Here is a 15,220-nt window from a genome sequence, read left to right as displayed (position 1 = left end):
GCGCGCGTGGTGTGTGTTTGTGCTTTAGGGTGCACACCCTAATGCAATAGGCTGCGCACGCCTATGGTTGGGCATGTGAAAGGGAAGGTCATTCAGTGCCATATTTGTAAGAGGAGGAAGGCGCTGCCATTGCTCACTGCCGGTGTGGGCACTTTTGGACATTTCCACAAACATAGCTGGGTGTGGCACCAGAGGTAGAGTGTGGCCCGAGTGTGCACATTGTGCCTGGTACATAACAGCGATGTAGACTTTAAGTAGAAACAGGAACTGTGTAAGAAAGACTGGGCCGAACTAAGCTGTAATTACTGCCACCACCGCTGAACGTCACCGATTTTGGTCTCTGTTGAGAGGCCTTGTTACCCTGTAGGCTGGTCCCCCCATTTATGTACTGTTGACCGCAATCACCTCTTCGTGTCCGGTGTCTGTTATTTCCAAGACCATGTCATTACACCTACCTCAGGAGCGATGTAGTCTGGTGTACCACAGAAGGTCGTCGTAGTTACTCCATTCAAAATTCCCTCTTTGCACATCCCAAAGTCAGCCAGTTTACAGTGGCCTTCTGCGTCCAAAAGGATGTTGTCCAGTTTAAGATCCCTGTAAAATAATACAAATATAACGTAAATATATATAATTCTTCTCGTTGAATGAATTAATTGACAACTGGGCACTACCCTTCTCTATGTCAGCAGGATGCACCTGATCGGAGTGTGTAGGGATACACCTTATTTGCTAAGTTGTCACTTTTATTAATACATTTCCTGAAGGGATAACAGAGGATCTGCACAAGGCAAAGTTCTAGGTGCCCTTTAATTGTTATCTTAAATATTTACTCAAACAGACATGTCAGGCGAGCTGACACATACACCTATGACAGAAGTCAAAAAGCAGCAGTAATACGACTGGCATACAACTTTTTCTTACCCCATGTCTTATTCTTTTGATATTTTGTCCCAAGAAGAAAATTGCATGAAAGCGTCTTTATAACATATATGACAACCAGGCAGGATATAAGGCTTTGTTCACACAGCACACATTTGAAAGATTTTTTTCTTAACAAAATACCAGGACTGGGCCCATGAAAAAAATAATAAGACAGGCAGTGTATAAAGCTGGTCCAACTATTCCCTGACGGCAGATAAAGGTATTTAACATACCCGTTACTTTGCTCTGCTAACAAACCCCTTTGAAGGCTACGTCCAGAGTCAAAACAATATTTTTATTATGCCACTGCATCTAAAATACAAAATGATGTAAATTAGCAAAAAAGTCTAAAATTACAAATTTGGTATTGCTTTGCCAATTTTATGTGTCTCCATGGAAACAAACAAACAAACCCCTATAGTCTTAGGCTACTTTCACACTTGCGGCAGGACGGATCCGACAGGCTGTTCACCATGTCGGATCCGTCCTGCGGCTATTTCGCCGTGCCCGCGGACCGCCGCTCCGTCCCCATTGACTACAATGGGGACGGGGGCGGAGCTCCGGCGCAGCACGGCGCTGCACGGAGAAAGGCCGCCGGACTAAAATTACTGCATGTCAGGCTTTTTAGTCCGGCGGCTTTCTCCGTGCAGCGCCGTGCTGCGCCGGAGCTCCGCCCCCGTCCCCATTGTAGTCAATGGGGACGGAGCGGCGGTCCGCGGGCACGGCGAAATAGCCGCAGGACGGATCCGACATGGTGAACAGCCTGTCGGATCCGTCCTGCCGCTAGTGTGAAACTAGCCTTATTGTATGCCATCCTACTTTCTTCCAGCCGTCTCCTACTCCATGGTACACTACTGAATGTATGATAGCATAAAATTGGGAATATATACAGTGGAAGAAAGCATGAGGGCAAGTTCAGACTACAGGGATATACTGTACGTGTAGTCTGTTACCATAGTGATGCATAGAGCTGTAAATATAAAACAATAGGAAATGTTAAAATTATTGCAAAGTTACTAACGGTAATTTATTTTTTACTTTAGCTGGACTGGAATAGTAAGAATTGGTTGTGAAAGTTCATGGAGACTTTAGGACTTTTTTACATACACTAAGCTAAATTCAATTTTAACTGTGATGGTAAGGGCATATATTTTTTCTTGAAATAATTTTTTGTGAATTAAACAAAACACACAAACATTCTGAGCACACTGCTGACGCTAAAAATGGACACTGAAAGCCCCACAAACCCCCCAGCAGTCAAATATGTGGTGATGCTATAACCCCATGATATCTTCCATACAGGGATCCTTTAAGACCAGCTGTGCCTAGTAATTCCTCTGCAGGCTTCAGGATCCTTTTTCTTGGCAAGTTGGACGTTGGCAAATGTTTTGACCTTTTGTGCCCGCGCAAATGCAGAAATGATGAGACGGAACACATTGGCTCTTCTGTGTGATCCAGCTCACAGCCGTGTCTTCAAGAGAGCACAGTCTTACAGTATAAGCCAGTGCCGAGGAGCCCATTGAATGGGACACCTGCCGGCATAGTTCATTTCCTACTAAGGGACTTGATGATGTGCTTCATTACACATAAACTCCAGCACCAGAAGTTACAATATAATTTCTCAGTGCTGGTAACACAATAAAATGAGCTACATATAACTACACTGTATCGTCAGTAACAAACTATATGGCCGCCATATCTGCACCCAAAGGGGCTGGCACCCAGCTTTTCTCCCTAGCTATGTAGTCAGATATAACTATATAACTAGGAAGATTAGCCATTAGGGGTTCTTGGAAAGCTCAGTCACAACCCCAATAGCAGCTGACATATAGGGTATTGTCACCCAGCTTTCCCAAAAAACAGGTATAACTTTGAATAAGATTTTGAGAACCCTTTCAGGATGTAATGTCCTTTAACGTGAAACCCCAGTGCAATGTCATTATTGGAATTGCTCCCCTTACAGCTTTCCAAAATTAACCTAAAGAGCTCCCAGGTGCCACATGTGAAATTTCCTCGTCCGCACACATTCTATTACTACAAGGATATTTTTCCAAGCAAATGTATTTTTTTGTGACAGCAGGGATGCAAAAGCTGGTCAATGTAAGGACACTATAACATAAGCTATCACAGTGCCCCCTACTGGACATTCAATCCATTGCTATTAAGCTTGTTGCATTCCTAAATGCAATTTATATGACACTGACCTCCACTTATTAAAATTGTGCATTTCAATATAGATTCTTTAGTAATGATAGTCACAATCTATGATAACAATTATTATTATTATTGTTATTATTACTATTATTATATTTTCTTCTCATTGATTCAGTTTCTATTTGTCCACATACAACCCCATTTCAAACACATACTATCAGGGACTGCGCTCTACGATTGTTCATCTGAACTTGGTTCATGAGTGACTTTACACAGGCATAGCAGCAGGGAGTACTTGTGAGTATTACAAATGTATAAATATGCAGTTTAGAATCTATGGAAAGATGAGCGACAGACCCATTGTAAAGCCTGGTATTAAACGCAGCCATTTACATGCAATGAGCCTACTTCAGGGTCTAAGTACGTTATCGGCCAGCAGCCACTGAAAGCTTTCTTCTATATAGCACACATACAAAACGAAAACAGTTTTAAGCGGGACATGCTTTGCATATTCTGACAACCATAAGGATCAGATTTTTTATTGCTCCAAGTACTAAATGTTTACTTATTTATTATACGCATTTATATAGCGCTGACTTATTCCGCAGCGCTTTACAGACATTAGCATCACACTGTCCCCAATGGGGCTCACAATCTAAGTGCTAGTGCTAGTGCTAACCACTGAGCCAATGTTGAGCCATTTATTATTTCCATTTCCAATATTTATTACCATTCCTGGTAGCTAATTATTACATGGAAATTTAGTTCCAAGACGGTTCATAGCAGAGATTAAAGGGTTATTCTAGAGATGAGCAAAGTGATTCTACTGATTCAGAATTCCTCCTAAATTTCTTGTGATTTGTTTTGGGCGAATGAGTAAGAACCCATGCATAATATTTCTCTAAGGGCTCTTTCACACCTGCGTTTTAGTCTTCCGGCATAGAGTTCCGTCGTCGGGGCTCTATGCCGGAAGAATCCTGATCAGGATTATCCTAATGCATTCTGAATGGAGAGAAATCCGTTCAGGATGCATCAGGATGTCTTCAGTTCCGGAACGGAACGTTTTTTGGCCGGAGAAAATACCGCAGCATGCTGCGCTTTTTGCTCCGGCCCAAAAAACTGAAGACTTGACGCAAGGCATTGAAAGGCATTGATCCGGATCCGGCCTTAAGCTAAACGTCGTTTCGGCGCATTGCCGGATCCGACGTTTAGCTTTTTTAGAGTGGTTACCATGGCTGCCGGGACGCTAAAGTCCTGGCAGCCATGGTAAAGTGTAGCGGGGAGCGAGGGAGCAGCATACTTACCATCCGTGCGGCTCCTGGGGCGCTCCAGAGTGACGTCAGGGCGCCCCAGGCGCCTGGATCATGTGATCGCATGGCATGTTATCCATGCGCATAGGGCGCTCTGACGTCACTCTGGAGCGCCCCGGGAGCCGCACGGATGGCAAGTATACCGCTCCCCCGCTCCCCACTACTACTATGGCAACCAGGACTTTAATAGCGTCCTGGCTGCCATAGTAACACTGAAAGACGGATCCGTCTTCAAATGCTTTCAGTACACTTGCGTTTTTCCGGATCCGGCGTGTACCTCCGGCAAGTGGAGTACACGCCGGATCCGGACAACGCAAGTGTGAAAGAGGCCTAAGTTCAAGGCAGTTCTTCCATAAGAGGTAAAATCTGGTGGTAGACTCAAACTGTCCAGTGGGTACTTGTTCATAATAAGATTTTCCCTGGTGGTAGCCTCAAACTGTTCAGTGGTGCTTTTTAATAAAGGAGATCAAATTTGCATCCCTTCGGATTTTTGGAAAGATATTAAATCATCTTTTCTTCTAAAAAGAAAAATAAGCCTATCTGATGTCAGTAGAAGTAAGATATGCTAATTTGGATATATATTTTTCCAAGAAATGCAAAGCAGCATTGGCTGGACTACAATACTTCTCATGCATACTAGACGGTCTCCCTAATAAGCAAGAGCACCCTCCAAAGCAGGGGCGGATTGGGAACCTAAAGTGGCGCTGGAAAAAATACTTAAAAGTGGCCCCCCGTGTTGTAGGAGGGTCTAAATTGACAGGAGGTGGGGTAACAAAGTAGAGAGGTCAGCAATACCATAACGCAAAATACCATATACCACAGTGCCGTTCAATGTACTGACCTAAAAGCTGTCCCACTGATTTGGCCATCAATAGCGGCTATATTCTGTCCTCCTCTTCCAGTTGTCTCTTATTAAGATATGGAGAAGGGGGCTTAGGAGGTACGATGTGGGACATAGTTGAATTCACAAGGGCTTGTCGCTAGCCAGGTACATGAGTACCTGTTTCTCAAAGCGTTAATTAACACTGAGAGTTTACTGTATACTCAGCCAGTGGCAGTAATGGGGGCTTGGGCATCGGCCCACCGGGAAATGTCCCTGTAAGGTCTAAGGCCAATACACCCCTGCTCCAAAGCCACTCAGCTAACCAGGGCAATTTTCTCTTGAGACAATCAGTATTCTTGTCTTTCTTTCTTTCTCTCTCACTTATATATTTCAGTTTTTTTGACAGAATAAACATGAGTCCTAGAAAAAATTTGTGTTATGAACCAATTTTCAGGGCAACTAATATCTGATGTTGGTAGAATCAATTTAGGCCCGGTTCTAATTTTTTTAAAAATGTGGCGCATCAGAGAGAAAACAAATTTCATCTCAGAAAGTAACAGTGTTTCTGACCGCTGAAAACTCCACCAAAACAGAGAATGGAGGGGCCACAGTGCTGAATTAGAGAAACAGACACTTTACTGTTATTTTTTACATTGCAACGCTCTTGGCCACATGGCTGTGTGGGGAACTAAAGCCAGCTCAATTTACTGTACTTGCACAGGTCTGTACTGCCGGTGGCTGGCACCGTTCTGCAGGGGAAAGGATGTAAAGGGGATGCAGTGCTCCATTCTAAGGTCAGTAAAAGTTCTAGAGATCAGATCCCTACCAATCATAGTCTAGCAATACACTATTGTTTTACGAGATGGGAATAACCTTTTAATACACAGGGTTACATTGTCTACATCTCTGAAGCTGCAAGAAGCCATGGTTTGTGCGTTTCAACCCCTTTTTTTTTTATTTATAAACTCACAACAGAATCCAAGGTATTATTGACCTAGACCAGGGATGTAGCTACCATGGAAGCAGGGTAAGCAGCTGCTACGGGGCCTGAACTCAGGAAGGGGCCCAGGAAGAGGACAAATGGATTTATTTTAGGGGCCCAGGGAGTGGTGAGTATGGTGCTCCTAGTCCTAGCACTGGTATTACTCACTGATCCCAGTTTTTTTCTTTCTCCATGTGCCTATACTGCACTAAGTCCTGGCACTGCACAGCTTCAGGACGGGACATAGTGTGCATAGGAGTGCACTATGACCTCACACAGTGCTGCACAGAGGTGCCCACAGGAGAAGAACGGTGAGTTTTTGCTGTGGGGCCCAGTAAGTTCTTGTTACGACACTGGCCTAGACTTTCAAGTTCGAAACTAGAACATAATCCTCCATGTTCACCATACTGTGTATAAGGTAAGTGCTGAATGAAGACTACAGCACTGACTATGTATCGACTATTAAACATTCTTGACTCTAAGTACCAAGTAACCTTACCTACAAGGCCATCCAGAGGCACATGCCACTTGTGCCTACTGGAAATCTGAGCTGAATACAGTTTTGGAATGTTATCTACTGTACACTGACGAGCAAAAGGGTAACAATGTTTTGAACTTTTGGCTTTCAGGCGCCATTTCTCACCATCCAGTACAGCTTCGAACGTGAGACCACCATTATTTTATAGACAATCATCTTGGCTATCTCATACATAAATTGGACTTGCAACTATTTAGCATATGATTAGTTATGCAGATTCTTGTCATGTAACTGCATTGTTACTGTTTTGCTCCTGGTGGTGGAACAATCTTTTTCTTCTTGTATACTACAAATTACAACCTGTTCTCACATTCCCTAATAGCTCAGTATGTTGATTCCCAAGCGAAAGGTCACTGGTTCGAATCCAGGTGCAGCTATGAAGAAGATTTCCCAAGAAAAGATAAACAGCATCATCCAGCTCATCGACAGCGGTATCTCTGCCAAGAAAATTGGCAAACTGCATCATATGAGTTCCATGATAGTTGGAAGAATACAAAATGAAGTCCATCCATCCATTTCAAGGCCAAGAGGTGGACATCCAGGAAAAATATCGGAGTCAATTAGTCGGCTTATCACAAAGTCTATTAGTTCTGGTGCGACAAACACGGCAGTGGAGGCGACTTGTATGCTTAGTAATATTGAGATCATACCCAGCAAGAATGGGGCGAGGGACGTAACGGCATGACGTAGGACGTGCCGTGCTCCTGCTCCCTCCCCCCGTCTCATGGGTCGCAACGGCGCTGTTCCTGCTCCCTCTTCCCGTCTCATGGGTCGCAGCGGCGCGTGTATGCGTGCGCGAACGCTATGTGCCTGAAGTGCCTGTACACCCGCTGCCTGCTATCGGCTTGATGGCCTGTGAGCGAGTATTGCTGCCTGCTGAGAGCTGGGATTCCCGTGAGCATTTGATGGTCGACCATGCGCTCCGGAGCTGCCGCTGCTGCAGGGGGGTGTGACTGCCTCTTCTGATCGGGTTTTTCAGGAATAGCAGCGCTTTACCAGAGAAGAAAACGGAATCAGAAGGCAAGCTCCCTTCTCATCTTATTCACCCTACGCTACTCTACCCTGGTGCTGGACTCCCAGGTGATAAAAAGAAAGAAGAGTTTTGTTCTCCTTATTTGGTAGGAGTTGGTGCGTTGATGTGCTGATGCACTGAATATTATATTTGGGGACGAACCGGATCAGAGAGGGGACGCACTGTCATCTTAACGGATCCCTTTTCTCTGTGCGAGTTGCTGCGTTGATGTGCTGACACACCGCTACCCTAAGGGATCCCCTTACTCCGTTACTCCGTGCGAGTTGGTGTGCTGATGTGCCGAAGCGCTGACTGTTCGTGGATGAACCGGTTAGAGAAGGGACGCACCGCTACCTTAAGGGTAAAAAGGAGGTCCGAGAACCGATAACTGTGAGACGTTATTTAGGAGGAGCTGTCTTCACCTCTAAAATCATTCTCCCTGGTGTTGTCTGATTAGATGTATTGTTGAATACACGCTTCTGTGCGTGTTAGAGATACGCAAACGGCTGGTTGAAGGGGTTGGCTTTTTTTTTTTTTTGCTGGCCATAAGTTATTCACGTATCCCCTTTGTGGATGAAATCCTGGACTCGGTGTATATACTGATAGATTACACCTGGGAGAGATTAAGTAACTGCTCACCTCTTTAGTAATGGATATTTAATTATTAGTCAATTGTTGTGTATTGATTCATTCTCATTCCTTTTTTCCCTTTTTTCTCCCCTCTGTTTTATTCCTCCCCCTGTAACCGTTGTAACCGCTTGTCTATTTTTTGGTTTTCTGGTGGTTGTGGGGGCCTAAAATCATGCCGCCAAAGGGGCTAAACCGGCGATCCGCTGGCACTGCTGGTTCCTCCTCGCCAGGGGGTGGGAAGGGCAGTGCTACCACAACCAGTTTGGAGAAATATCTTAGATCCCCCCCCAGAACTAAGAGCTCTCTGCGTGGGAATAAGGAAATACAAAAAGATAGTAGTGAAATGGCCCCGCTGGAGGAACTTGGGAGGATGGGGACGGGTCACGGAGAAGGGATGGAGGAGAGAATCAACCGGGTAGACGATAGGCTGATGGAAATTCTGGGTGCAGTGCAAAAAACTAATCACAGCCTGGAGGATCTGACAGCTAAGATTGCTTCAGTACAGGTTGATCTGTCCTTCATAAAGGAGGATATGAATAAAGTGAGGGAGAAGGTGAAGGAGTTACAGATATTATCTGGAAATATGAAAACCGACATAGAGGGTTTAAAGAAAAAAGTGGAAGGAATGGAAGAGGGAAATAAGACTCTCTTAGAGAGAGTCACAATAATGGAAGATATGTCCAGGAGATCAAATATTAGAATAGTCGGATTCCCTGAGGGAGCGGAAGGTGAGGATACAGCAGGGTTTATACAACAGTGGCTGCAGGATAGCTTTAAAGATAAGGGCTTAACTAATCTGTTCTCAGTGGAAAGAGCTCATAGAATACCAGGGAGAACCCCTATAAAAGGGGCTCCCCCGAGGGCAATCCTAGTCAAAATACAAAATGCTAAAGACAGGGATACAATAATGAGAACGAAAAGAATCTTGCAGATATTTGAGTTTAATGGAAATAATATAGCGATTTACCCTGACTATTCAAGAGCCACCCAGACTAAAAGGCGCGAGTTTAAAGAAGTGAAGAAGAGACTAGCCGATGCCCAGATACAATATTCCCTGCTGTATCCCACGAAGCTACGTATAATATATCATGAACAGGTTAGGTTTTTTGGCTCTCCGGAGGAGGTGGTGGAGTGGCTCGACGCTAAGGGAATAGGAACATGAAAGGCGCCAGACTGACTCATGGGGGGGGGTTGGGGGGTGGGAAGGGGTCGTGTGTAAGAGGTGGGGGAAATTCTCGATTTTCGCCGACCAGATAGTGGGGGGGGGGGGGGGGGGAGAGGGAGGGATGAGTGGGGGGATTAGGGTGGGAATGGTTGTCTTGGGAGACCTAATAGGGTCTAAGGTTAAGAAAAAAGCAGTGACCAATCTAGATGAGTGGTATGAGTAGTATTATAACATGGAATGTAAGGGGCCTAGGAGATAGGGTTAAAAGGGTAATGGTTTTTGATACTGTCTCTAAACATCTTCCGGCGATTGTAGGATTAATGGAGACACATAGTATAAAGGATAAAACAAACCAGTTAAATAAGAAGTGGGCCCGGTATCAATACCATTCATGTTTCTCTACATACTCATCTGGAGTTAGTGTATATGTTCACTATAAAGTAGATTACCGCCCAATTGATGAGAAAATAGACGACAGGGGTAGATATGTATTTCTTCATTGTCAATGGAATGGTATTATATGTATTTTGGCTTTTGTGTACATACCCCCCCCATTCTCCCTAACGGTTATTCATAGATTAGTGGAGTATGCAGATTCAAGAGGTAAATGCCCCATAGTAATTATGGGAGACCTAAATAATGTTATGAATGATGAGTTAGACAGATATTCTGTGATCCCAAAGGTTAAACAGACGACAGGGCGACAATCAGTGCTATGGAAAATATCGCAGGAACTATCCTTAATAGACGTGTGGAGACATCTTTATGATAACAAGCCAGGTTTCTCCTGTTTTAGCCGGGGAAATAAAATAATGTCTAGGATAGACTTGGCACTGGTAAGCTCAGATTTAGTACACAAAATTTCCAGTATGAAGTATGAAGTGAATAGTATTTCGGACCATTCCCCTGTTTGTCTGCGGTTTAAAACAAATTTAAGACCAACAACTCGTGAGTTTCGTTTGAACCCTCACTGGTTGAATTTAATCAAGGAGGAAGATGATATTAGACTGAATATAGATGAATTTTGGAAACATAATTTAGGGTCTGCAGGCTCAGGGTATGTCTGGGATGCCTTTAAGGCATTTCTACGTGGTATTTTGATAAGTAAAATTAAGAGCCTGAAAAGGGGATTTGCAGAACAGGAGAGAAACCTGACAGATAGGATAAAAGAAATAGAAGGGGAACTCATGACCAAAAAAATCCCTGAATTTATAAGTCAGCTGGATCAGGCTAAAAGTGTATTGAGGAATTACCTGAATGATAAGGCACAACAAAAGGTTTTTTTTGAGGGGGAACGATACTTCAGAGAGTCAGGGAAATCGGGAAAATTGCTCTCTACACTTATACGGAATCAGAGGGGTGGTAATAGGATTGACGGTGTTGAGGGGAGAGATGGGGGGATGGTATCCAGCCAAGGAAAGATAGAGCGTGAATTTATGGAATATTATGGGGGCCTCTACTCCTCGGAAGGGGGGGGGGGGGGGCTTGAAGAAATTGAAATCTTTATGGAGGGAGTTCCTATCCCCAGACTCTCGGAGGAGGAAAGGGATTGGTTGAGTGGCCCTATTGAAGTTGAGGAACTACGAGACACATTGAAAACAATTCAGGGGAATACTAGTCCTGGGCTGGATGGCCTACCCTTTGAGATATATAGAAGGTATGGAGAGGTCATTCTTCCAGTGTTAGTACAGGTTCTGAATGAATCATTGGATAGCGGCGAACTCCCGTCCTCTCTCTCTGAGGCGGTGATAAGTTTGATACTTAAAAAGGGGAAGGATGGGAGAAAGGTGGAGTCGTATCGCCCCATCTCTCTCCTCAACACCGACTTTAAAATATGCGCTAAGTTGCTTGCAAACCGCTTAAGAAAAATTATTGGAAAATTAATACATCCAGACCAGACTGGGTTTGTACCCAAACGTCAGGCTCAGACGAATATTAGACGGACATTGCTGAATATGCAGATGGTTGGGGAGGGTGCCCACTCCATCCTGTCGCTGGACGCTGAAAAGGCGTTTGATAGGGTGGAGTGGGCATACCTCTGGAAGATTATGCATGAGTTCAATCTGGGGGAGAAATTTATTAAATGGGTACAGCTTTTATATAATAACTCGAAGGTTAGGGTTAGGGTCAATGGAGAAATAACAGAGGCGATACCCCTGCAGAGGGGAACCCGTCAGGGGTGTCCCCTCTCACCATTATTGTTCGCTATGTTTGTTGAGCCATTAGCTTGTAAGATTCGAGCAGATGGAAAGATAAGGGGATTTGGGGGAGATGGTGCACAGGATAAGATATGCCTCTACGCCGATGATGTTCTGTTTTTTGTGGACGGAGGAATACCAATGGTACAGCACCTGATGGAGGTAGTCAACCAGTTTGGCCATGTTTCTGGCTTTAAGGTGAACTGGACAAAGTCGGTGCTGCTCCCAATTGGTCATGAAATTGGGCCGGAGGAAATTAACATTAAGGTCTTGAAACCTACGGAATCGTTCGAATATCTGGGAATAAAAGTTAGCTCGAGGATCCAGGAATTTTTAGAACTTAATATTGACCCTCTATTAAAAAGGGTTAGGGAAAAAACAAGGGTTTGGCAAAGGCTGTTGATCCGACAAACGGACCGAATAGCAATAATAAAGATGGTTTTACTGCCACAGATTCTGTATGTTATTTCCTCATGCCCAATATGGATAGGGGACCACTTTTTTAATGCGTTAGAAGGAGTAATAAATGATCTTATTTGGGGGAGAAAAAGGGTCAGGCTGAAACAAAAATATCTATGGCTAGCTGAGGAAGATGGAGGTTTGTCCGTTCCATGCTTTAGGGGCTACTATTTTGCAGCCCAGCTTCAGTGGTTAATGATGGAGGATGATAGACTGCGTCGCTTTTTGGAGGGGGAGTCGGGAGCTCTCCAATACAATATTATTAGTACATTGGAAGCAGGAATGATAAAAATTAAGGGGAGGCACTGCCCAATCAGTAAGATGGTACACTTAGTCTGGGTTAATATTAAAAAATTATTAGGAATAAAGTACACATTAAAGGTTACACCCATTTGGGGAAATATTAATCTAAAAGAATTTTTGAAGTTTGAGGATTATTTGTTTTGGGATAAAAAGGGTATTAGATTTGTGCCCCAGATAGTACTGGAAGGAAGGCTGAAGACACTTGAGGAAATGGGTTTAAGTATAGATAAAGATTATCTTACATGGTTTAGATATAGTAGATTGAAACACGCTTTTTATAAAACGAAGAATAAAGAATACTTCATTATAAAGCACTCAGAATTTGTTGATTTTTGCTGTCAGGAAATAGGGAGTAAAGTTTCAATTTCACAGATTTATAAAAGGATAAAGAAGGGTTTGGGAGGGGTGATTAGATTTAATAGTGAAAAGAAATGGGCACAGGAGGTGGCACCCTTAACTTTGGACTGGAGAAATATATATAAAAATGTTAAAAGGAGTACAATTTCCAGTAGTTTCCGATTGACGCAGTTTTTCATCCTTCACCGGACCTATGTTACCCCAAGGGCCATGAGTAAGATGTATAAAACAGGAGAAGCAAAATGTTGGAAGTGTGGAGAGGAGAGGGCCGACTTTGTCCATCTGATCTGGTCATGCCCGATTGTACAGGGGTACTGGTCTCAAGTTTTTCAGTATCTAGAGGGAGAGACAAAGAAACCGGCCCCTTTTGAGATCAGTATAGCAATCCTAGGAGATACTGGAAAAATTGGAGTAGATAGAAAAAGTGAAGGAAAATGGGAAAGAGGTTTGATGCTGGCACGTATTGTCCTGGCCAGAGGATGGGGAGCGGCTAGCCCACCAAATGTGGCAGACTGGAAAAATCTATGTGAAAGGGTGAGAAGATATGAGAAAGTCAGGCAGGTGAAGTCAATGAATAAATAAATAAGGAGAAAAAGGGGGGGAACTTCAAGACTCTGAAATGAGGTTACTGAAGGAAAGGCCATTAGGATACTCCCAAGACAACCAAATAGGGTGGAGGGGAGGGAGGAGGTGAAGGGAGGTGAAGGGAGGTTGGGGATGGGAGGGGAATTTATTCTTGTTAAGAGGTTTTTCCAAAAGATTAAAGGAAGGGGATAAACTGTTATGACATGATTTTGTATAATGGTGTATATTTGTATTGTTATGATACTCTTTTGTAATTTAGTACGGCATATATATGCATTCTTGTAACGGCTAATTCCCATGTATGGTATGTTTTAATGAGAAGAAGAAAATGATAAATAAAAAGAATTAAAAAAAAAAAAATATTGAGATCATAGATGTTCATTCAAGAACCGTGCAACGGGCACTACACAAGTCTGGAATGGTGGCCTGAAAATAGTGAAGCGCCGGCTTGAGTTTGCAAAAAAGTACGAACAGTGGACAGTAGAAGATTGGAAACGGATAATTTGGAGCGATGAGACAGAAGTCAACAGACTGGGCTCTGATGGGTGCAAATGGGTCTGGAAGAAACAAGGGAAAAGGAGGCTAACGGATTGAGAAATTAAGCTTGATGATATTGAGTTGTGTGTGGAAACTTGACCAGGATCGATGGTGGTCTGAATGCTGAGCTGTATGTGAGTATCCTACAAGACGAGTTACTTCGTACACTCGAGTACTTTGGGTATGAAAAGAAGGACATCGTGTTCCAGCAGGACAACGTCCCAAAACATACGTCGAGATTGGCAAAGAAATGGTTCAATGACAATGAAGTACAGGTGCTAGATTGGCCCCCACAGTCCTCAGACCTCATTCCAATCAAACACTAGTGGGTAGAGTTGAAGAAAAAGCTGTATTCTTACCCAAGTGAGTCGACCAGTATGCACCAACATTGGGAACCTGTAGAGGAGACCTGGAAACAGATTTCCGTCGAGACATGCTTAAATCTGATCTAGAGCATGTCCAGAAGGATTCAGGCAGTGTTGAAAGCCAAAGGTAAATTTACAAAAGTCCAATTTAAGTATGTGATAGCCAAGATGATTGTCTATAAAATGATTGTAGTCTCACGTTTGAAGCTGTACTGGATGGTGAGATATGGAGCCTGAAAGTCAAATGTTCAAAACATTGTTATCCTTTTGCTCGTCAGTGTATATCTGGCTTTAAAGGGAATCTGTCTGCTCCAAAACACTCCCCAAACTGGTTTGTGGGAGCACAGCGTCAGACTGCAAGTGTTTTTCTGCTGTGCGAGAGCCAGAAAAGGCCACTTCATTCAACAGTATGAAATAGAGAGAGATGATTCTCTTTTATATATTTTTCCAGTGTTTCAGCTCTTTACAGTCAGGATTATTATCTTGTCCATCAAGTTTTTATATAAAGGGGTTGTCTCATCACCAGCAGGAGGAATGTACTGAGCTGGAATACATCTCTTATAGAACAGCTCGGCCAAGAGGGCCTCATCCTTTTTATGATGTCCATACGCCATAAGAGTGTCTGTGGACAAGGGAAATAACCTACCTACAGTATCTGTACACATGTGCAGGTTTACAAACAGAAAGTTCGCACAGATTTCCGTGCAGTTTTCTGTGGGTTTCACCAAAATCGCACAAGAACCGCATTTTTTACTTGCGGTTTTGGTGTGGATTTGATACGTCATTGCTGCAGATCTCACCCTTCCATTGAAAAGGATGAAATCCGCACATAAGAACCATACCAACAGTTGATATGCTGCCGATTTCAAAATCCACACCGC

At 43.6% G+C, this 15,220-nt stretch overlaps 1 protein-coding gene across 2 annotated transcripts in view; it reads right to left on the bottom strand.

Moving 5' to 3' along the window:
* PRKCE (protein kinase C epsilon) overlaps window positions 1–15,220 on the bottom strand; it is a 413,449-nt gene that overhangs the window by 32,990 nt on the left and 365,239 nt on the right. For both annotated transcript variants that reach the window (XM_044290816.1, XM_044290817.1), the window contains exon 13: window positions 456–594. In XM_044290816.1, the coding sequence (XP_044146751.1) occupies window positions 456–594 (139 nt within the window). The remainder of the gene's footprint in view (window positions 1–455; window positions 595–15,220) is intronic.

Source organism: Bufo gargarizans, chromosome 4 (assembly GCF_014858855.1).
Source record: "Bufo gargarizans isolate SCDJY-AF-19 chromosome 4, ASM1485885v1, whole genome shotgun sequence".
In the NCBI taxonomy this organism is placed as follows: Eukaryota; Metazoa; Chordata; class Amphibia; order Anura; family Bufonidae; genus Bufo; species Bufo gargarizans.
Note: the sequence above shows the minus strand (reverse complement) of the source record. Positions and strands in the feature narration are given on the sequence as shown.